This window comes from Prionailurus viverrinus, chromosome B4 (assembly GCF_022837055.1).
Source record: "Prionailurus viverrinus isolate Anna chromosome B4, UM_Priviv_1.0, whole genome shotgun sequence".
NCBI classification, from domain to species: domain Eukaryota; kingdom Metazoa; phylum Chordata; class Mammalia; order Carnivora; family Felidae; genus Prionailurus; species Prionailurus viverrinus.
The window spans coordinates 16,435,368-16,458,047 of NC_062567.1; the positions used below are offsets into that span (position 1 = coordinate 16,435,368).

Below are 22,680 nucleotides of genomic sequence, written 5' to 3' on the forward strand. Positions count from 1 at the left end.
ATCCAACGTATCGCGGACAAAGCTTTAAATGAGACGCTCAAGGAAATCATGACTATTTTTCTATTTAAACCCGTGCACATTTCTAAGAGTAAATCTGTTTGTATATATTGAGAGTTTCAAATGTTTGATCAGCAAAGAAAAACATGAGAAAAATGAGACAAGTGAGCTATTCCAGAAAACACAAGTTGTTAGAGGGTACTGTCTAGAACCCAAATGCACAGTGTTCCTTTATTCAAATGTTTTTAACCTCCTTCCACCACGACTGCAGCAAGGATGGGGGGGGGGGGCGGTGAGGGTGCTGTTTCTGTGCCTTCCCACCTCCAATCTGCACCGTCTCTAAGTGATCCCAAACATTCATTACTCATAAAAAGAAAGACTCATTTCATTCACCGTCTCCCTCAGGAAGATTAGGTTCAAAGTAACACAACAGATTGTCCACTTCCTCTTTTTTTTTTTTTTTTTTCCTTTTTTCCTTGCTCTGCAGTTAACTCCTTCAGGAAAGAGAATCCATCAGGAATTAAAGACATCAAGAGAGTCTCTGCACCGGAGAAATAACAGCTAACGCAAACAAACAAAACCACGTGTCTCCACACTCTATAGCTCCCACTCGGAGCTAGATTGGAGCGTGGGTTTATCAAGCGTAGACAAGGTGTAAACCTCGTGGTCTCACGACTCTTTGGAGTTGGGTGTTTAATAAAAGAAAAGTTGCCAGTTCGCAAAATGTTTTCACGTGAGGGAAAATAATCCCAAGAACATCATGTTGATCTTTTTCCAACATAGCTGACGAAACACTAGAGGTCAGTCAATTACAATACGATTTCACTCATCCTCGTTTCACGTTTATCTTTTCTAAGTGATCTAGTCACAGACTACAGAAATGCCTTCTCACAGGTATCATTGTTAATAGTGTGCTTTATAATGCAGAATAAACTGTAGCTTGAAATGCTCTCAGAAAGAGACTATATGATTTTTCAGCTGGAAAATGAATGGAGTGCATTTCTCACTCTGTGATTTCGTAAGTGTCTCTGTTGAACTGATCCTACTCAAAAATGGTTGAAATTGATTTAAAATTACTTACCAAAGATACTACATTGTATAGAATCAGCTGGTAAATTTTACTGATTTTCAAAATGATATTCAACAATTTATATCTAATACACCTCTCTGGAAATAAAATAATGGAACTTCTAAAACAATTTTTCCAGGACTTTCTACCTATTGAATAAAATCTTTCTTTTCAAGAGTAATCCTACATACATATGAAACAGCTGGAGTCAAAATAGAGACATATATAATAAAATATGTCAACCTTAGAGTTAATTGACATTGTGTGTAGAATTACATGATTATATAGATATTGCCAACATTCAGTGGTGCTCTCAAAACTATTGTTCTCTAATTTTAACGCATAGACTTTTTCTACACAAACAGAAAATGAAAATGCAAGCCATTCTGAAAGTTTGGGTGCCTTACCTCAGAAATAAAAGCACCAATGTTTTTTACATGGTTTAGCATGGGCGTGTCAGGCACAAACGTACACTTGTCCTTAGACTTTTTATATTCTTCTTTATAATGAATCTAAAAGAGAGAATAACTGACATAAGACAAGAAAGAGGAAAAACCATTTGAATGGTCCTTTTTTGAACAGGAGAATGAGAATTACTTGAGAAAGCCCGTTTTCTGAAGGAAATACTCAAATGAGGAATAATGCTCGACACCAGCCAAATCACATACACAGGTATCTAACACAGACCTGCAAGGGTGATGAGACACAGGACAGAAAGACTGTTGCTTAAGTAAGTAAGCATCCCGTTATCATCAAGGGTCACGTTGGTGGACTCCCGTTGACCGTGGGTCCTGTCTGCCTGGCTTGCTCAGCCTATTACCACACACACCTCTTTCATTCGACAGGTGTCCTAGTTTATCGTTACTTTCAAGCCCCTGACGACACAGTTAAGCCTACAATCAAACAGAAACCTAGCTGCCTACCTCTAGGCTTAGAACAAGTAGCCATCGGGAGGGATGTAACCAATTAAGAAGGAGCGGCAGAAGCCAAAGAAGTGGAGGTTCCCGTTAGCATCATTCCGTGCTGGATTAGAGGAAGGGGCTCAAACTATGGCCACAATGAGCTTCCTTTACTGATTAATTCTGCTCAAATCAAACTTACCGAATTTATGAGCACCCACAGGCCTCCCCAGCTGCCTCCCCTCCCCCGACAGGAGCAGACGGAGCCCTGAAAGCTTGCCACCTGTTGGAGGAGACCACTCCAGAATGCCACGGGCAGGCAGGTGCCCGAGACAAAGGCCAGAGAGGCTGAGCTGAGCACGCGCATCTGTGCTCTCACCCCCCGCAGTAAAATGAGTCAGTCCTTTCCCCTTAAGGAGGGGCCAGAATTGTCACTCTGCGGGTAGACCCTGCATGAACACATGAGCTGAAAAGAAGTCAGGATCTGCGGACAAGGCCCTGTGCGCCCTGTCACACCAGTTGCCACCCGATCTGAAAACTGGCGAGGCAAAATTTATGACTAGTTGAAAGGATGAAGGTAATTTGCTACAAGTTGCATCACCCTGTAATAAAGTCATGTTTGGCTACCCAACACTGTAAACGCTTTGGCTGAAAAACATGTCCCAGGTCGGATGATACATTACATGGTCTCCCTAATTAGAACCTAAAAGTGAAGTTCAGTTGAATACCTACCTGGTTCCTCAAGGACACGACTAACACTGCTTGCACATTAGCATTACCTAGAGATTTTACCACATGTCAACCTGATGTGAGGGACGTAATTTGACCTGGGGTACGACCAGATATGAACATACTAAGTAAAGTTATTTCAAAATACCGTGTCTCACGGCTGCGACTCAGGTATCAGACGCCTACCGCATTAAACATTTGCTTTGTTCCTGAAATCAACATTGGAACATATTTATCTTATCTGAGCACTAAATTACCTTTTTTCTTCTCAGAGATTAGCCATAATTTTAGGTCTCTGCAAATCACCCTCCTCAGCCACCAGTAATTAAACCGTTAATGGCAGTATGATAAATAGTAGGCTATTTTGATCATAAGGAGAAAAAAAAAAAAGTAGCCCCGTTATATAATTAAGTGTGAGAGAAAAGAACCTATCATTAGGCTTAAGTTTGGCTCATTATTTTTATCTTTTGCCACCACATTCTTCACTGCAGTGGTATGCACTATGGCTACGGGCCTCCCGATAAGCTCTGACCTGAGCAGAATGTTCACGACAAGCGCACAGGATAAGGGTGAAGTGCTTCCTTCCTTCGCTGTGCAGGCAAATGGTTCAGTCTTAAGTGGGATCCCCGTTCCTTTCTTTGGTCTTTATTGAAAAGATACACACACACACACACACACACACACACACACACGGACACGTATGATTTGTTTATGGACACTCATATTGTAGTGAATTTTACAACATGAGTGACAAGAAGCAAATGACTTAAAGTTTTATCTAAAGAATGTCACGTATTGTTAGCCTTCCTATACCGGGATCATAGAAGAAGCTAGATGAAAGGGAACTACACCTAGAAGGGACACAAAATCCTAGGGGAAATAAAACACTGAGTCGACAGCTACTTCCTAATATGGCCATGGCCCCATTTATTGGCTAGATTGCCTATGCGACCCCTTTCTTTCCCAATAACAGAACTCAAATGTATTTATGAGAGTAGCCAGGCCCCTGTCTGAGTGTCAGAGGACGAATTGCTCTAAACCAGCCATGTTTTGCTCCCTCCCCTTGGCAAGTGAGCGGCCTCCCCCGGTGCCCAGCTCTGGCCAGGGGACATTTGTAGAAGTCTTCCCACCAGTGTCCCTGGTGTCTCTGGAATAAAGGGGAGAGACCTCCTGGCACAATCCCTTGACATTTTGCTCGTCTACCTTCTTCCTTCCCCCGTCACAGGGATGCAACAGCAGTGGTGTCATCAGAAGGTCATCAAACTAATGATGACAAAGCAGAGGGAAAGGAACCTGAGAGACTGACAACATCCACTGTACCAAGACTGGACCCTTACCTCCAGGTGTCATTATGTGAAAATAAAAAACCGCACCTATTTGTTAAGCCTCTGTGCTAGGGTTTGCCTATTACTCGTGGCCATCTTGCACCCACAACCGAGATCCTGTGCAAGTTACTTTCCGGTTTTTTAAATTCATTTTAGGAAGAGAGAGTGAGCAGGGGGCAAAAGCAGAGGGAGAGAGAGAGAATGCCAGGCAGACTCCATGTTCAGTGATGAGCCTGATGCAGGGCTCACTCCCACAGCCCTGGGACCATGACCTGAGCCACAGTCAAGAGTCGGGTGCTCAACCGACTGAAGCACTCAGGCGCCCCCATCCAAGTTCCTTTCTAATTGAGGGGGGGAAAGGTGGGAAAAGTTGATGACTTAATAATCAATAAGATACCCCAAGTATTTAGCTTCTGCTCTGACCATGCCCAGGAATCCTGCCATGTCTCAACTACAATTAGAGTTAAATCTGTTCACTTAGCCCAGTCTGTTGGTATGAGGTTAGCTAATGGCTGAACGTGGATGACAAATGTAGAAATGTCCGAGGATATTTCCTTGTTAAGGCGCTCAACCAAAAGTACAGACAAAGTCTTTTCTCAAATGGAACCATATTGGCTAAATGCAGCAAACCCTGGAAGAAAGAACTGTGGCCCCATCACTGTGAGGTAGGGGGGGTGGGGGGCACTCATAAGCAAATCTGCCGTCCCAGACTCTCTTCACACAGTCGGGGCTCTCTCTGGAGGGGTAGCCAAGGAATCTAGTGTTTTCAGCGCTGGAAGGATTTACCCACAACAAACAATGCTCAGTTGCCTGGAAAATGTTCTTTCTGCTGCCATGCAAGTGAACACCCTCGGAAGGTTTGAACCAAAACACTGAGTCACAGGCTTTGTGCAGATGTGGCTGCGCTCGCTCAGCAGAAACTCTTGCTGCCTAATTTGCAAGAAACGTACCAAAACATCCCCTTTAACCTAGTATTTTTTTATGACCACCTCACAAAAGGCCACTAGATCAATGATTCTGATGGCTCAACAGCCAGGTTTGACAGGTTTGACGTATTCAAAGAATTCACTGGATAGTTGACTAACAGGCCTAGAGAGAGAGAATGAGAGAGGGAATATCTGGAGAAATAAAAAGCATTACATAGTTAACAGAAAAATAAAAGAGGTGGCCTCAGAGGACCAGGTGTCTTTAAGATTGGGAAGTGAGTTCCATAGAGGGAAACTGTACAATATGAGCAGGGCAAGTGAAAGGCAGAAACTAGGTGGAACCAAAAGCCAAACTGAAAAACGGCCTCACACTTTATTCACACAGTGAATGAAGTGGCTGTTTCGTAATACACCTTACTTTTTAACCAAACTTCTAAAAACTAGAACTTTTGCTTGGTCCAGCAAGTGTACCTTAAAATTTGTTTTTAAAAAATGATTGTCCGAACTCCTCTTTTCATTTTTGTTTTAGAAGCAAAAGAAGTAGGAGCACCCGGGTGGCTCAGTCAGTTAAGCGTCAGACTTCGGCTCAGGTCGTGATCTCGCAGTTCGTGAGTTCGAGCCCCACACCGGGCTCTATGCTGACAGCTTGGAGCCTGGAGCCTGCTTTGGATTCTGTGTCTCCCTCTCTCTCTGCCCCTCCCCACCTCTCAAAAGTAAAAATAAATAGAAAAAAAAAAAACAAAACAAAACGAAGTAACTGTTCAGATGATTCCTTGGTAAATATATAAATTCCAAAAATTAAGCCAGTATCTTAAGACACACAGAATTCTATTTTGAAACAAAATGTGAACATGTACACAGATATAAATTAGGCCACAGTCTATGATCTAAATATGTAAGTAACAAAGATATTCTGCTATGCCGCACAGATCTATAATATACAAAAATTACGGCCACGTGTTTGATTTCTCCTGCATGGAAGTGAAATAACATGGCTTTGGCTTTTGCAAAATGATAAAAGCCATGCCCCTCACCATCAGGTCGGTTTAAAAGTCACTGAAAAATGGGGCACCTGGGTGGCTCAGTCAGTGAGGCGTCTGACTCTTGGTTTTGGCTCAGCTCATGATCTTGTGGTTTCGTGAGTTCGAGCCCCCGTGTGGGGCTCTGTGCTGACAGTGAGGAGGCTGCTTGGGATGCCCCTCCCCCACTCGAACTGTCTCTGTCTTTCTCAAATAAATGAACTTTAAAAAAATAAATAGGGATAAATAAAATTAAATTAAATTAAATTAAATTATAAATAAATAAATAAATAAATAAATAGGGGCACCTGGGTGGCTTAGTTGGTTAAGCGTCCAACTTCAGTCAGGTCATGATCTCACAGTCTGTGAGTTCGAGCCCCACGTCGGGCTCTGTGCTGACAGCTCAGAGCCTGGAGCCTGCTTCGGATTCTGTGTCTCCCTCTCTCCCTGCTCCTGCCCCACTCATGCTCTGCTTCTCTCTCCTTCAAAAATAAATAACATTAAAAAAAATTTAAAAAAACAAAAATAAATAAAGAGTCACTGAGAAATTATCTCATCCATAATAACTCCAATAAAATCACCTGCTAACTGAAGTTGCCACTTCCGTGCCAACGGTTTCTGTAATTTAGCTCATCCACAATTCTGTTTTAATAAAAAACATAACAATGCTGGAAGATGTACTGTTTCCAGAGTTCTGGAACTTAGGGTTTTCAATGGTAGCATTACTATCAGCAATACTAGAGTAATAAATAAGAGTAAAACTAAGATAAACTTTGCACGGAAATCCACAGTGAGAGAAAGCACGGCAGAATAGCTAAGGCCCAAAGGGCTTTGTGTTTACTCCTTGTCCCCGCTGCTTAACTGTGTGACCCAGCAAGACATGAACCTCTCTGAGCCTTCGTTTCTTCACCTCGAAAGTGAAAAAAACGATGGAATCTACGTCAGACGCCGCTGTGCCTGTCACTCAGTAAATCTTAACTAGGCTGATGGATTCGTTGTTGTCATCATTTTATCATTCTTATGGTTTTGCGAGGAACTTTCACACGCGGTAGCTTAGGACTATTAAGTAATAGCACAAAGAAATACTCCATTTAAAATCCAATTACATTACACGTCAAATATATGGAAGTCGTATGATTCCCACCATCCTCTGGCCCTTTCTGACCAGCCACAGGGAGTCAGAGTTATATCTAAAATGGGACAGAATGGATACAGACATAAATTTACAGACTCAGGAGTTAATAACAGCTAACATCTCTTGAGTGCATACAATGTTCCAGACAGTTCACTAAACATTTCAGACGCGTTACCATGACCTAATCGTACCGTAATAGATGGTGTCCTTGAGGAACTGAGCCCGGTCAGCCCAGACCCTGCCGGCACACTACCCCACTTCCCTGGATTGACCGCCTTTGAAAACAAACATTTGCAAATATTCTGATCGCTTTGCTCATTCACTACCACGGAAATGGCCAGTATTGGGCTCGCTTCTCTACAGCCCCAGGCGCCTATTCACCTCTGTACTAGCAAATAGTTGACAATCGTTTTAATGAGGATCTAAATGCTCTTCCCTGGTGAGCAACCCTTTTTCCTTGGGCTTCTAGAATTCTAGCTTCCATATTTACTGGTTTACCAATACATAATCACGTGTGTGTTAAATAATTCTACAATCCTAAGATTCCCTGGAGATATAATAGAAGCTGATCTCAGTTAATGAAAAGAGTCACAAGAAAAATGCTTCTTTTTACTCATACCATCATCATCTAGTTCACGGTTCTCAACATGCCGCTCGGTAATCCATAAATCCAAAATTGTAAATGCACACTATGTATATACAAGTATACATATGGTTTGTTTTCCTGGTTTGGAAATAGTTTAGAAAACTATTGCATTTATCAAAGCCCTCAAAAAATCCCCAAAATGTTTTCTAAACCTCCATTCATTTAGACAGAGATCCTCCCGAAACAAATTACACCACCGTACAAACTAAGAAGGCTTTGGGGTTCGCACAAAGAAAGCGCTCTGAAATTCAATGCTTTATGATTTCATGCCAGAGTGACAACGAAATTCATAAGGGACAGCATTCTGGATTAGGAACACGGACACCTGCTCCCTACAGAAATTCTCTGAATAGGTGACCTTGAAGGAATCAGCGAAAACTTCTGGACTTAGTTTCTATGATCTGAAAAACAATTGTGTTTTAACAGAGGACTTCAATGTTTTGTCCCCAACTCGATGATTCTGTGACATAATAGTGCCATACACACAGCGCAAAGGAAGACAAAAATTACTTAAGCCACTTACGTCACTAATGAGTTTGGTGCATTTTTTGGCCAATTCCATGCTGAGGTCTTCAATCACAGGCTTAAAGAATACCTGTCCAGAAAAACAAGGAAAGGAGACATTTTTTCTAACGATCAACTTTGAGGAACAAATACCCTTCCTCGGCAGATGCCTTCCTACTCACCGTGTCTTCATTTTCTTCTTCCCCTGTTTTCTCCTCTTCAGCTTCATCGTTTACATCCTCAAATACAGGGACCCCCATTTTTACTTTTTACATCTAGAGGTGCTTTGGTTTGTTTTGTTTTTCTAATTCACTAGGACAGCCCCTTTTTCTGTACTTCAGCACCCTTGAGACCTTGGAGTCTCCGGTGCTCGGGCAGAAATGTCCTTGCCCAGGCCTCGTCCCAATTTAGCTTACACTTCACTCTCCTTATCACAACCGCATGTGAGTGGACAGAACAGGATTGCGGAGGTCGGCCAGGGCCAGCCTCCAAAGTGGAAATACCACTTTAACAGACAAAATTCGGCTTCGTAACCTTTTAAAGTCAACATTCTTTAAACTTGGAACGGAATCCGAAAGAGACCATTTATTTCTATTTCGCCAATTTAATGCATTCATACAATAGTTTGAAAGAGACTTAACGATCTTTTTCTGGGAACACGACTCAGCTCTAACACTCCAGATAGCACAGTCAAAAGCCTGTTATCTCGAAGATTTCTCGACTCCATCTAAATAAAGCTTTCACTGGAATATCTGACATAGCTCTCATTTGGTATAGTGAATCTGGATCATTCAAACTCATTTCATTAACCTAAGTTAATTTTTTATGAGACAAACACATACTTCTCACATTCTAAAAAGTACTAGCTTTAAATTAGCCGATTAAAGGCTAGTAATTTATTATGAAAAGCCCTTTGAACCACTTCAAAGAATCTATTCTGAGTTAATTATGACCGTTAATCTTATATTGCTATTGTATTATTTTAATTGTAAACATCATTAAACATGAGAAGTCGCAGTTAACATGGGTTGACATATCATTTAAGAATTCTAGAAACATCATTGTTTCAAAAACATAATAATCATGCTCCTCCAATTTGGCCCATTGTGCCAATTTTTACAAATTCACCAGCTTTTATATTATAAAATATTCACTTTTTATATATTCCTCAATGTGTACTACATGCTTGGAAAAGTTTGGAAAAAATAAATTATAATGGTATTTATAATGTGGTGTCATCAATTATATAATTAAAAATATATTTCTCAAAAAAATTCTTTATTGTCAATTTAGGCAATCCTAAGGCTCTATACAACTCATAATTTATCATTTTGATTATTCAAATTCTAGGGTAAATTAAGTTTCACAAAGCCATAACATAACAGTGTTGGACATAAAAAAAAAAAAAAAACACCTCAGGGTGTATAATGAAATCAATTATAAAATACAACTTAATTCAAAATATATTATTCTAAGTAGCCAAGTATAATGCTATTTTCTCTTGATATCATATCTAGTTTTCAATTTTCTTCAAGAAATTGCTTTACCTAAACTAAAAATTCTGACATGAAATATATCCTAAACAGCCATCATGTATAGATTATTCCTCGAATTGTCTTCCACGAGGCTAAAGTTCCACAAAATACTCTGGAGAAGAAAGGGGTTTTCTTACACAAATGTGCTTGGAAAAACCTGTATTCTAATTTCTACCCCTATCACTTGGAGATCCACATGGCATAATGACAAATCAGAAACTCCCAAGAAGACCCACAACGAAAAACACTATTTAGCTCTCCTTAATCCAGCATTTCTGAAACATGAAATCCTATTCATCTAATCTAATCTAATCTAATCTACCTACTTACCTACCTACTTATTTTTTAATGATGCCCAAGCTCCAGAAAACTAACATTTTTCTGTGAAGTATTTCTTAGGGAAACATTAGCCTACTCTGAAAAAACAAAAAGGTTGTATTCTAGAATAGTTGTTTGTCTTTTCACAAATTGGTTTTTTTATTTTATTTTTATTTATTTTTGGGAAAGAAACAGAAAGCAAGTGGGGGGGGGGTGGTGGCAAGAGAGAAGGAGACCGAATCCCAAGCAGGCTCCAAGCTGTCAGCACAGAGTCTGATGCGGGGATCGAACTCACAAACTGTGAGATCATGACCTGAGCTGAAATCAAGAGTCGGACGCTTAACCGATTGAGCCACCCAGGCGTACCCTGAAATGATTTTTAGACACAGGCTAAGTTAATGGCATCACATATCCTGCTTACTAGCAAAATGCCAAAAAGAAGTCCCCCAGGACAGATGAATTTGGAAACCTTTACTTTTAAAATAACAACTCTGTTATTTTAAACATGGCTGTGTAGAGAATTCGACAAGGAAATTCTCTGTGTGTTAGAGTTGTTCCGTAAAGGAGCAGAATGTGTGAACTCTGTTTCTCTCAAGTCTTCTGCCAAAAGACTGTTCTAATATTCCATAGAAGATCTATTACATTATCTTTATTTGGAAAAGGGGAAGAGCAATTTCTATGAGCTTTGCTAACAAACTTCTAGAAGTGTAGGCAGAACATCCTGCCAGAGCTACTTAAGATGACTTGTGTTGTTCACAGTGACATCCATTCCCCACGCAAATTACCTTCAGTGGACTTCAGCGGCTGCTATTTTCTCATTTCCCATCGTGTAATAAGTTCTTATTGACTCTCCACTGTGCTGGAAGAAAATAATTTGTTGAGATTACGCACAGAAGTTTTGAAAGCAAAACCAAACACCATATGCAATGTAAACACAAATTTTCCATGTGAGATTTTAGAGTCAGAATTTTAAAGCCACAGGGATCCTGAAGAAATCAATGTTACTAAAAGCTCGCTCTTTTTTTTTTTTTCTTAATGGTTTTATTTATTTTTGAGACAGAGAGAGACAGAGCATGAGCAGGGAAGGGGCAGAGAGAGAAGGAGACACAGAATCCGAAGCAGGCTCCAGGCTCTGAGCCATCAGCACAGAACTCGATATGGGGCTCGAACTCACAGACTGTGAGATCATGACCTGAGCCGAAGTCGGACGCTCAACCGACTGAGCCACCCAGGCGCCCCAAAAAGCTCGCTCTTTTACAGAGGACAAAATGAAGATCAAGAGAAATTAATTATCTGTCTCATTCACAGAGGTATTCAACGGAACACCGGGACCAGAACTCACTGGAGCTTTGTTCTTTCATTCAACTAAGGGCTGCCATGCCAGGCACTGTGCTTGGTGCTAGGGATGCAATGATGAGTAAAGCATTCTCTGTGCTGAGATAAGGCAGGAAATTAAAAAAAAAAAAAAACTATTATTTATAACATGCTAGACGACCTCCCTCCTCAATGGATTCTTTGGCATGCAACATACATTAGTCCTGTTGATTGCATGTATCTTTTTTTCCCCTTTCACCTGTAACTATAATATAAAATTCATGTCGTTTTCTTTAAAACATTTTAAGCACCTGGGTGGCTCAACAAGTCAAGCAACCGACTTCGGCTCAGGTCATGATCTCGCAGTTCATGAGACAGAGCCCTGCGTCAGGCTCTGTGCTGACAGCTCAGAGCCTGGAGCCTGCTTCAGATTCTGTGTCTCCCTCTCTCTGCCCCTTCCCTGATCACTCACTGCTCTGTCTCTCTGCCCCCTCCCCCCCCCCAACCTGCTCACGCTCCGTGTCTCTCCCCACCTCTCTCTCTCTCTCTCTCTCTCTCTCTCTCTCTCTGAGTAAACATTAAAAAAATTTTTTTAATAATTTTTTTTTTTAAATAAAGCCTTGCACCTTATCACAGCAAAGCTCTGTTGTCAATAGCTCCCAAACGTGACTTGGGGAATAAGAAGGAAGTTCTTCACAGATAGCTATCATGTTTCAAAATTCCCTATTGTCCTCTTTTTCTTTTTTTTCAACCAAGTTAAATGTTGTGTTTTAATCTATGTTTTCACCTTGGGACACCCCAAGAAGGGAGTGTCTGAAAAACCGCTAATCCCTTTTACTTATCGTGTACTTCATTTGCGTTGCCTTTTACGTTAGTGCTCTCTCCATGCCCTGATACAGAATGAGAGCAATGTGGGGATCACACTGTTTCTGGCAAGGCCCTCTACCTCCCCAGGTCTGGCTCTCCCACACCCTCTAAGGCAAATTTTTTAATCCCTCTCCACCCTAATTCTCCATAGTTAACGCGAAAAACCAAATTGCCAGAAGTTCACAAAAGCAAAGCAGTTTAAAAATAGCAAAGCCCCTTACAAACACAAGATTTGTCAACTATCCAACGAAGGCACACAGCTGCAGGGAAAGCACTCGGTACGAAAGGGTCTTCTCATTTGAAAGGGTAAGACTCTATCTATCACATCAATACGTTTTTAAAGGCCAGAGGGGCATCGTCCAGCCTCACAGCCTAAAGATACGAGCTAACTTGCATGGTACAATACAGAAGTCCTGAATCTGGTTAGAGTTTGATGCTTTCGTGCAAGCAAATGTGTTTCCATGGCAACTTCCAAGTCCCATGGGTGATTCAGGTCTCTGGGGACAGAGCCCCTGGCCAAGGAGACTCTTGTGTTTCATCACCGGCCATGCAGTGTTTTGACGGCTATCAGTATCCTGGTCACATGCAATAAGGATCTCCCAGAATGTGACAAACGTTTCATACTTAGTTCACTTTTTCCTCTTTTCTTTATAGTGATAGGACACGTGCTTTTCGCCAACACGGTGATGAGTGGGGCTTGCAAATGAAAATCCGTAATAATTAAAATGGAGGTGCAGTTCTGAGTGGAGGAAAACTTACAGAGATCAACTGACTTTTTCCGCGTTAAGAATTAATTCAACATGTCTTATTACAAAATATTCTCCCTGAATGGTTAGGTCAGAGAAGAATTGGTTCATCTGACTTGTCCGCCTGTGTTCGCAGTCCATTAGATACTCATTTTCGGTTGCCTGGGTTTTCTGTTTTGTTTCGTTTTGTTTTCTTTTTATGACTATCCCCCCAGAAGGTTCTTGCTTCTCAGCGGAATCCCTGGTCACTTCGCCTTTGCCTCGCATATTTCCTCATTGTTTGGCATCTGTCCAGAAGAGAACTTTACTAAAAGATGAGGGTCTGAAATTGTCTCTTCATACAAGAAACGTAAATTCTCTGGGCACCAAGGTGGCTCAGTCAGGTAAGCGTCTGACTTCAGCTCAGGTCATGATCTCACAGCTCAAGAGTTCAAGTCCCAAGTCAAGCTCGGTGCTGACAGTTCAGAGCCTGGAGCTTCCTTCAGATTCTGTGCCTCCCTCTCTCTCTGCCCCTCCCCCACTCGCTCTGTCTCTCTCTGTCTCTCTCAAAAGTAAATAAAAACATTTAAAAACTTTTTTGAAAGAAATGCAAACTCTCTTGGGCAATTTGTCTTCTTTACAAAAAGAGAAGAGCTCTGTTTAATATTAGCCCACTCTATTTTTACAATTTACATTCATTAAGACCATCTTCTCCTTTTTAATGGCCATTTCATTACTGTTTGTTAATTAGAAATCAAAAGAACACAAAGCAACCTGAATAATTGTCACCGTTACTAATTACGCCATTAAAATAAGATTTAATAGAGTCGGCTTTTTTGGATTCATATTCCTGTTTTCACAAATGGAGAGGCTACTCACAAATGAGAGCTATGTATCTACACTGGTATTGGAGGAGGAGGAAAACAGGAAGCTGCAAACCATTTTTGCACAATGTCCGGGCTGGGTGTAGTTGGAATGCCAAAAATCAAAAGTTATCTATTCTTCTAAACGTATTGACTGGGAACGGGGCGGGGCTATTCTCATTCAGAGTCGACATTAACACAAGCATCCCGTGCACTGAAGGACTTTGGTTTAATTCACTGCTTCCTTGAGACATTAGTTCAGTATGAACCACAGTGAAGCCAGCTAATCATGCGCTCACTTGCACAAGCCTTCCCGCTGAGAGACACTCGAGGTTTGAGTGGCCCCTGTGTGGCTTGTGACCAGAACCAAAGAGTCCCACATAAATACCTTGCCTGTCCCCAAAAGTATCTCTTTCCTAGAATTTGGTGTGAGCTGTGTCAGGAAAAATTGTGAAAGACTTGGGAAGTGGCACACACTCACACAAATTACCTTCTGTGTTATCTAGTGTTACCTTCTGGCTAATTTGGCCTTTCTCTGTCTTTGAACTGCTTTACAGCAGCATAAAATGTTAAAAACCGATAACAATGCTAATGATGCTTTATCCATGCAAATGCAAATTAATTGTGTCCTGGGGAAAAGCAATTGATTATCGCCTTGTCAATAGAGCCTTTTTGCATTTATTTGTAAATTCATTTCAGCATCCCCATATTACTCATATTTGTGCATTCTTCAAATGTACCTTTGACCCAGTCTTACCCTCTTACTGGTGCCCTCATTAATCAATGAGTTAAAATCTCTTAAATGTGTTCATCTTACGTTTCATGAGAATCATGATTTCACCATTTAAAAAAATATATATCCTTTAACAGATGCAAATGATTTAATCATCCTCGTTGCTTCTTTTCACATTTGCAAAACTAGAAAGGGAGAAGGTATACTGCTGATTGGCTAAAGCCCTCCTCTCAATTGTGAAATATAGCTGTAACAATTTTGGGTGTTTATTGAAATTAGCTTTTTGTTTTGTTTTGTTTTGAGGTCTGATCTCGCTCGACTATTGGCAAATGCCACATGTGTACTTATATATATGTACATTCACACACCACACACACACACACACACACACACACACACACACACACCATGCATATGCACTAGAGTAGAGTTAATTCACCACAGCTGCTAGTTCCCTCTTGAAAAGCATACAAGGCTTCAATAAATGCAAAGTCTTAATTATTTCTCACATCTGGAAAAACTTGAATATGAGAGTGGATTTATTGAAGAAGCTCTTTGCGTGGCTGTCAACACCATATCAAGAGCCAGAGAGAGAGTGTGGGGTTGGATCACTGTTGGCAATTCTTTAACTCTTCGGAGATAGATGTTCTACCAATTAATTTATAACATGTCCGAAGCAGGAACACGATTTATGAAAACACAGTAAAGTAAATGATTTCTTAGTCGTTTATGGAGAAAAGCTGTTTTTGTCATGTTTTCAGGGGGGAAATCATGCATTACAATGTGGAAATAATAAGGAAATCCTTAAATCCTAGGAATAAAGGGGAAGGCTTGGGGGTTGTAGATTAAAAAACAGCCAACAGAACAATAATTTACATGAACACATGCAAAACTAGACAGTTTGGCCCTTTTGGAGATAGTGGAATAATGTTCCTAAAAGGGGAGTAGGAGAGTTACATGAGATCATAACAAGGAGATTTACTAGAAACCAAGGAATGGACAGATCCCTCCTTAGGGAGGATATTTAAGCCAGAATTAGGCAAAGTGATGGGGTTTAGGGAATGTATCCAAAGAGCATTTGCAAAGACCCAGAGACAAGAGTTGAAGGAACCAAAAGTTCAATGTCACTGGAGAATACAGTGGGAAGAGCTGAGGGTAGCAGAACAGGAGACCTCAGGGGAGAGACTGACAAGAGTACCTGGGCGGAAATCACTTATCTTAACACAAGAAGCTTAAACCAGTTTGCAGCATGAACTGTTTACAAAGAACACAGTTCCTGGTCAATTAACAGCAGAAACAGCACCTTCACACCCACTCTAGTCCCTTCATATGCCTCAAATTTAATTTCTACCCCTTCATTTTACCGTGAGTCAATTGAAATATTCTGTGTATCTAGAATTTATGAAAATTCATAGTGAAGAAATCTCTCCCAGGTTTACTAGTTTAATGAAGAAAAATATTAAGGGAAATATATTTGTGTTATATACACCCCCAATTAAATGGAATTTATGTTAAAGGTGTTTATAATACAAATTTCATACTTCCACATTTCTTTTTTTAATGTTTATTTATTTATTTTGAGAGAGAGAGAGAGAGAGAGAGAGAGACCATGAGGAGGGGAGGGGCAGAGAGAGAGGGAGGGTGAGAGACAACCCAAGCAGTCTCCCTGCTCAGCACAGAGCCTGACATGGGACTCAGTCTCACCAACCGTGAGATCATGGCCTGAGACAAAATCAAGAGTCAGACGTTTAACCGACTCAGCCACCCAGGCGCTCCATACTTCCACATCTCCACAATTTCAAGTTTATTATTGGAATGCACCTCTTTTTCTTCCTTTTTCCTAAATAAGTCATACCAATGTTTCTACTTAAACCTTAAGTATCCAATTACCGTACCTACATTCACTAAGGCTTTGTTGTATCGTGAAATCGTGATTTCATCCTAGTTTTAAGCCAGGGAAAACAACACAAGTGATTCTCACAAGTTCAGAACTTGTGAAGCATTAATTCCTGCATCTTATTCCAACTGTTTCCACGGAGTTTCTTCATGTATAATGCAAAATACAACATAATATCAAAGTAGAATCATAATTAAAGTAAATGTATAATTAAAACAGCTATATAGTGATGTTTGGAAACAACTGGTACCCTTTGAAGAGCGAGAACTAGTTTAACATTAACTGGGGTGATTTCTTAGTACTTTCCCTTATTATTTAATATGTGTGTGTGTGTCTTCATTCATTTACTTCACCCATAATTTTGTGTGCATTCTGCAGGCCAGGCACTATTTTAATCTCTTCAAATAATCAATGAACAAAACCAATAAAAATCCTTACCCATATCTCCTATTTCAATCATATATTCCTTCATCAAATATTTGAATATCTACTTTGTGCCACTCTCCGTAGTAAGCATTGCATCCCGAGGTTATTCCAAGTACTGAATGTACATATGACAGTCAATATTCGCTGGTATGTTCAGTTAAAAATATGAATTTTCTTAGACTATGAAAAATGCGTTGGGCTTATAAAACCTACATTTTCAACAAAGCAGCATGTTTTAAAGAATTTTTATCAATGTGCAAATAATTTATAGATATCAATTTTCTATCCTATTTTTTTTAATGTTTATTTATTTTTGAGAGAGAGACAGAGCACGGATGGGGGAAGGACAGAGAGAGAGGGAGACACAGAATCCAAAGCAGGCTCCAGGCTCTGAGCTGTCAGCACAGGGCCTGATGTGGGACTCAAACTCACGAATCGCGAGATCGTGACCTGAGCCAAAGCCGGATGTTTAACCAACTGAGCCACCCAGGAGCCCCAATTTTCTATCCTATTTTATACACTATATCTGTAGATGATTTTCTCCATCCTTTTTTTTCCCTCAAATCGTGTGTGAGAAATTTTCCTTCCGAACCCCAATACGCTTGGCATACTTTTGATTTGCCCCTAAAGTGGCATCCTTTGGGCAATGTCTATCTATGATGTTTTAACTATATCAGAAATTATTCGCTGGAGCAGCTCCGTCTAGGAGACCTATAATGTGAGCTCCATATGCAATTTTAAGTATTTTGGTTGCCACATTAAAAAAGAAACATAAGTTACTTTTAATGATATATGTGATTTCGCTCAATATATCCGGATTAAATTCATTTCAGCATGTAGTCAATATAAAAAGTATTGGGGTATTTTACATTTTTTTATACGAAGGCTTTGAAATCCAGTGTATTTTCATCTCATATTTGCAGTTCATCCCAATTCAGATGAGCTGTACTGGAGAGTGACCTACCATTGCACATTACAGCTGTACAGTAATGTTATAAAAATTGTAAACCATTCACTATGTTTTTCATTTTAATTGTATATACCTTAAATGTGAAAAAAAATACATTTAACATTAAACTTCTTAAGAGGAGGGTTTCAGAATCCTAATAAGCAATAAAAACTGCAATCTAATTTCGTTTCCAGACCTACTTAAGTCAGAGTCCTCTGTATGGGAATGTATTGTATTAAAGGTTTCAACGGTTCTTCTAAATAATGAATTAACTCTTTAAATGATGTTTTAATTAACTTCACTGAAGGTGTATTTTCAAAATGCTATCTTGTTTCATTAATGAGAATGACATATTTAAGGTCCCAGCAGTTTTCAGGATAAATAGTCACTCCTTAATTATCTCTCTAATAAATAGATAATTATATGAGTGAATAATAGATATTGACTCTTTCTTTCTCTACTAAAATACAAAAAAAAAGAAAAAAAAAAAGTCCAGATAGTGAAATATCTTCCACTGGTCCTCCCATTTTTAACTCCTAGAACCTAATTTATTTATTTATTTATTTTTCAACGTTTATTTATTTTTGGGACAGAGAGAGACAGAGCATGAATGGGGGAGGGGCAGAAAGAGAGGGAGACACAGAATCGGAAACAGGCTCCGAGCCATCAGCCCAGAGCCTGACGCGGGGCTCGAACTCACGGACCGTGAGATCGTGACCTGGCTGAAGTCGGACGCTTAACCGACTGCGCCACCCAGGCGCCCCATCCTAGAACCTAATTTAAAATATACCAGCAACTGTTTACCAGCTTGGCTTAGTTACCTAAGCCATTGTTATGAAGCAATGTTACAATGATCCTTTGCTAAAGAGGCCTGATGGATCATTTAAAGAACCGAAGTGTCTCACTGAAATGAGATTTTTTTCTATTAAAAACTTTAAATTTTCAAATTCTCAACAGAAAAGCCCTTGAGCAGCGAGAGGAAACACAGTATCTCTCACCTCTGTTCTACAAAGGACCCATGGAACCAGCAAAATGGATATTTTGTAACTGCTAGGATCTTCAATAATATCCAAATGCAATGAAGTGCTTTGAATCAAAAATGCTGTTACATAAAGTGATATCCAAGGACTTAAATTTTACTTGTGTCATCCCTCAGTCAAGAACTCTTAGAAGTCAAGAACAAGTAGGAACTCCGCCTGCTGGGTACTAGGAGAGGGCACAAAAGCATTGTGTGTGTCACAGGATGCCAAGCGCTATGACTGTGGGCTTCACCTATAAAATCCCATTTAATTCTCACACCATCCATTTCACAGATGAGCCACTGGGACCCCGAGAGATAATTTGCCCAAGTTCTCACACTAAGAGATATCAACCCAGGTCCGTATCGCTTCAATCTGTGTAAAATCTATGGAAACAGGGAACAGGAGAACATTCAATGACTTATTTCTTTCTGCGAGTGATATTATTATTATTATTTTCTATCCTCTTTTTCAATTTCCAACTTCAAAGTAATTGTCATTGATGTCATGGCTGACAGGAAGAGTACTTGCAGTGTGGGGACAACTGGGTTCCTGTGGCAAAAACAAGACTTCCCAGGAGTCAGAAGCAATGGTAAAGCACATAATAATGAAAGCGTTAGGAGCACTCTTGACCTGGCAAGAACCTAATTTGAGAAGCTTTCCTGATTGTTATTCAATAATGACACATTTGTAAGCAGTAGTATGCTGGAAAAATATTTAACAACCATCTCTCCCAGGGGGAGGAAGGAAGGAAGGAAGGAAGGAAGGAAGGAAGGAAGGAAGGAAGGACACGGAAGGAACACAACTGACTCAGATGAGCTCACATGAGCCAGAAACACGAAGCACTGTAAGTAACAACAATAAAAAGCCTGTATCTCACAGTGAGTGGACCAAAGGTTGCCAGTAGACCTGAGAGACTAATCTTCCAAATTTTAAAACAGGCATTTCAAGATACAGTTATGCCCCTGTGCTATTCTGTCCCATATCTGTGTGCTGATGAAATCGTGCTAACAAATAACATTTCAAATTTATCAGAGCAGCCGTTTTTCTCTACTGATGGCCATATAGTAAGATCATAAAGTCTGTGTTTGTGTTACTCTTAAAGATAATTCAAATGCATACCAGATACTGTACACACAAACGAAGGAAATGGGATGAAAAGTAATGTAAGAGGCAGATTTTACTGTATTTAAATAGAGTCTCCCCTTTCTACCTAACTGCCTTGATACCCAAAAAGATTTGACGAATTTTTCTTTAATGCAATTCAATGCATAACAGTTTAAACAATATGGAGTTTCCTCAAAAAAATAAAAATAGAAACACCATATGACCCAGCAGTTCCACTTCTGGGTATTTATCTGAAAAAACAAAACAAAACACCAACTCAGAAAGATATCTGCACCCTCATGTTCATTGCAGCATTAATTGCAATGGTCAAGATATGGAAACTACCTAAGTGTCTATTGACAGATGAGTGGATAAAGAACATATGGTGTGTGTATATATATATATGTGTGTGTGTATATATATATATATATATATATATATATATGTGTGTGTGTGTATATATGTGTATATATGTATATATACACACATATATACACACACATACATATATATAATATATATAATATATATATAATATATATATTATATATATTATATATATTATATATATATTATATATATACCCACACTGGAACATTCTTCAGCCATAAAAAGGAAGGAATTCTTGCCATCTGAGACAACATGGATGAATTTTGATGGCATTAAGCTAAATGAAATAAATACCAGAGAAAGACAAATACCATATGATCTCATTTATATGTGGAATCTAACAAAAACAAACACAACGAAACAAAACAAAAAACCCACATACACACCAAGCTCCCAGACACAGAGAACAGGTTATTAGTGATTGCCAGAAGCAGGTGGGGGGGGGGGGGGGTTGGTGAAATGGGTAAAAGGGATCAAAAGGTATGCATTTCCAGATATAAAATAATAGTTCACAGGGATATAATATACAGCATGGTAACTGTGGTTGAGAATACTGTATTGCATTTGAAATTTGCTAAAAGAGGGGCGCCCGGGTGGCGCAGTCGGTTAAGCATCTGACTTCAGCCAGGTCACGATCTCGCGGTCCGTGAGTTCGAGCCCCGCATCAGGCTCTGGGCTGATGGCTCAGAGCCTGGAGCCTGTTTCCGATTCTGTGTCTCCCTCTCTCTCTGCCCCTCCCCCATTCATGCTCTGTCTCTCTCTGTCCCAAAAATAAATAAACGTTGAAAAAAAAAATTAAAAAAAAAAAAAGAAATTTGCTAAAAGAGGAATTCTTAAAAGTTTTCATCATAAAAAAAACACTTTTTGTAACTCTGTATAGTGATGGATATTAACTAGATTTATTGTGGTGATCATTTCAGTGCACGCAAATATTGAATCATCTCGTTCGACACCTGAAACTAAGACAATGTTATATGTCGATGATACCTCAATAAGAATTTTAAAAAAACACTAAAAATTCAGAATATTGTAAGTATTCATTGAAAACAGTGTGACAGCAGTGACATTTTTGTAGCATGCATTCCCTGATGTAGACAAAACTGATAATTTGCAAAAAACCTGAATTCTCTGGATTTATACTAGAATATTAGGAAAAATTCATCTCAAATATAAGGACAATAATAATTGTACTAAAGAAATACTGGCCTGAAATGTACTCTGAGCTAAAAATTAAAATTTCACTTAACAATACTGTTTATTTGTGAAGCGCATGTGTTCTAGCCACTTCTTGTAAATCTAACCATCTTTAAAACACCGAATAGCTACTTTCAAGGTTTTCTAGGACAAAACGGTCCAATAAAACTGACCTCTTTAAAGAGCAATCCCACTATGAGGGTCTTTCTTGTGTCAAAATTTTTACTTAAGTATAAAGTTTGCTGTAAAGGAGGTCTTTTGGCTGACACACGTTAATGAAGTAGCAAAGACACCTTTTTTCAGACCACCATTATAACCCTATGAAAGAATTTTCCTACAGAAATATCACTACACGTGCATCTGATCAAAGCTGTGCTTAGTTCCTTATTTTAAGATTTAAAAAGACTATATATAGGCGCCTGGGGGGCTCAGTCAGTTAAGTGTCCGACTCTTGGTTTCGACTCAGGTCATGATCTCATGGTTCATGAGTTCGAGCCCCACGTCAGGCTCTGTGTTGGCAGCTCAGAGCCTTCTTGGGATTCTCTCTCTCTCCTCTCTCTGCCCCTCCTCTGACTATTCTTTCTCTCTCTCAAAAAATAAATAAATAAACTAAAAAAAAAAAAAAGATTTAAAATCATGATATAATTCTTTTGATAATTCTTTTTTCTTTTAATGTCTATTTTTGAGAGAGACAGAGCAGAAGCGGGGGAAGGGCAGAAAGAGAAGGAGACACAGAATCCGAAGCAGGCTCCAGGCTCTGAGCTGTCAGCCCAGAGCTGGACGCAGGGCTCGAACTTGTGAACTGTAAGATCATGACCTGAGCAGAAGTCAGACCCTTAACTGAATGAACCACCCAGGCGCCCCGCCCCCTGATTTGATAATTCTTTATGACATTTACTTTCTCTTACACAAATAATCATGAGGGAAGTCTCAGATTTAAACTTAATCAGAATAAATAGCTAAACTGTATTATCCTACATTAAAATATCATATGCATGGGTTTTAAAAAACTTATAATAGCTTTAGATTTGCTTAACAAACCTTACAAGATTTTTTTTTAAAGATATCATCTGATTATCAATTAAGTGTGGCCC

General features: G+C 39.6%; 1 protein-coding gene across 11 annotated transcripts in view; it reads right to left on the reverse strand.

Moving 5' to 3' along the window:
* Positions 1-22,680, reverse strand: part of NEBL (nebulette) — a 366,680-nt gene that overhangs the window by 102,868 nt on the left and 241,132 nt on the right. For 9 of the 11 annotated variants that reach the window (XM_047867227.1, XM_047867237.1, XM_047867231.1 and 6 more), the window contains 3 exons: positions 10,888-10,961; positions 8,269-8,340; positions 1,474-1,578 (listed from right to left, as the gene is read on the reverse strand). The exons of 1 other annotated variant lie outside the window; for it this stretch is intronic. In XM_047867227.1, the coding sequence (XP_047723183.1) occupies positions 1,474-1,578; positions 8,269-8,307 (144 nt within the window). In that variant the 5' untranslated portion in view covers positions 8,308-8,340; positions 10,888-10,961. The remainder of the gene's footprint in view (positions 1-1,473; positions 1,579-8,268; positions 8,341-10,887; positions 10,962-22,680) is intronic. One more of the 11 variants, XM_047867228.1, reaches the window with a different exon arrangement.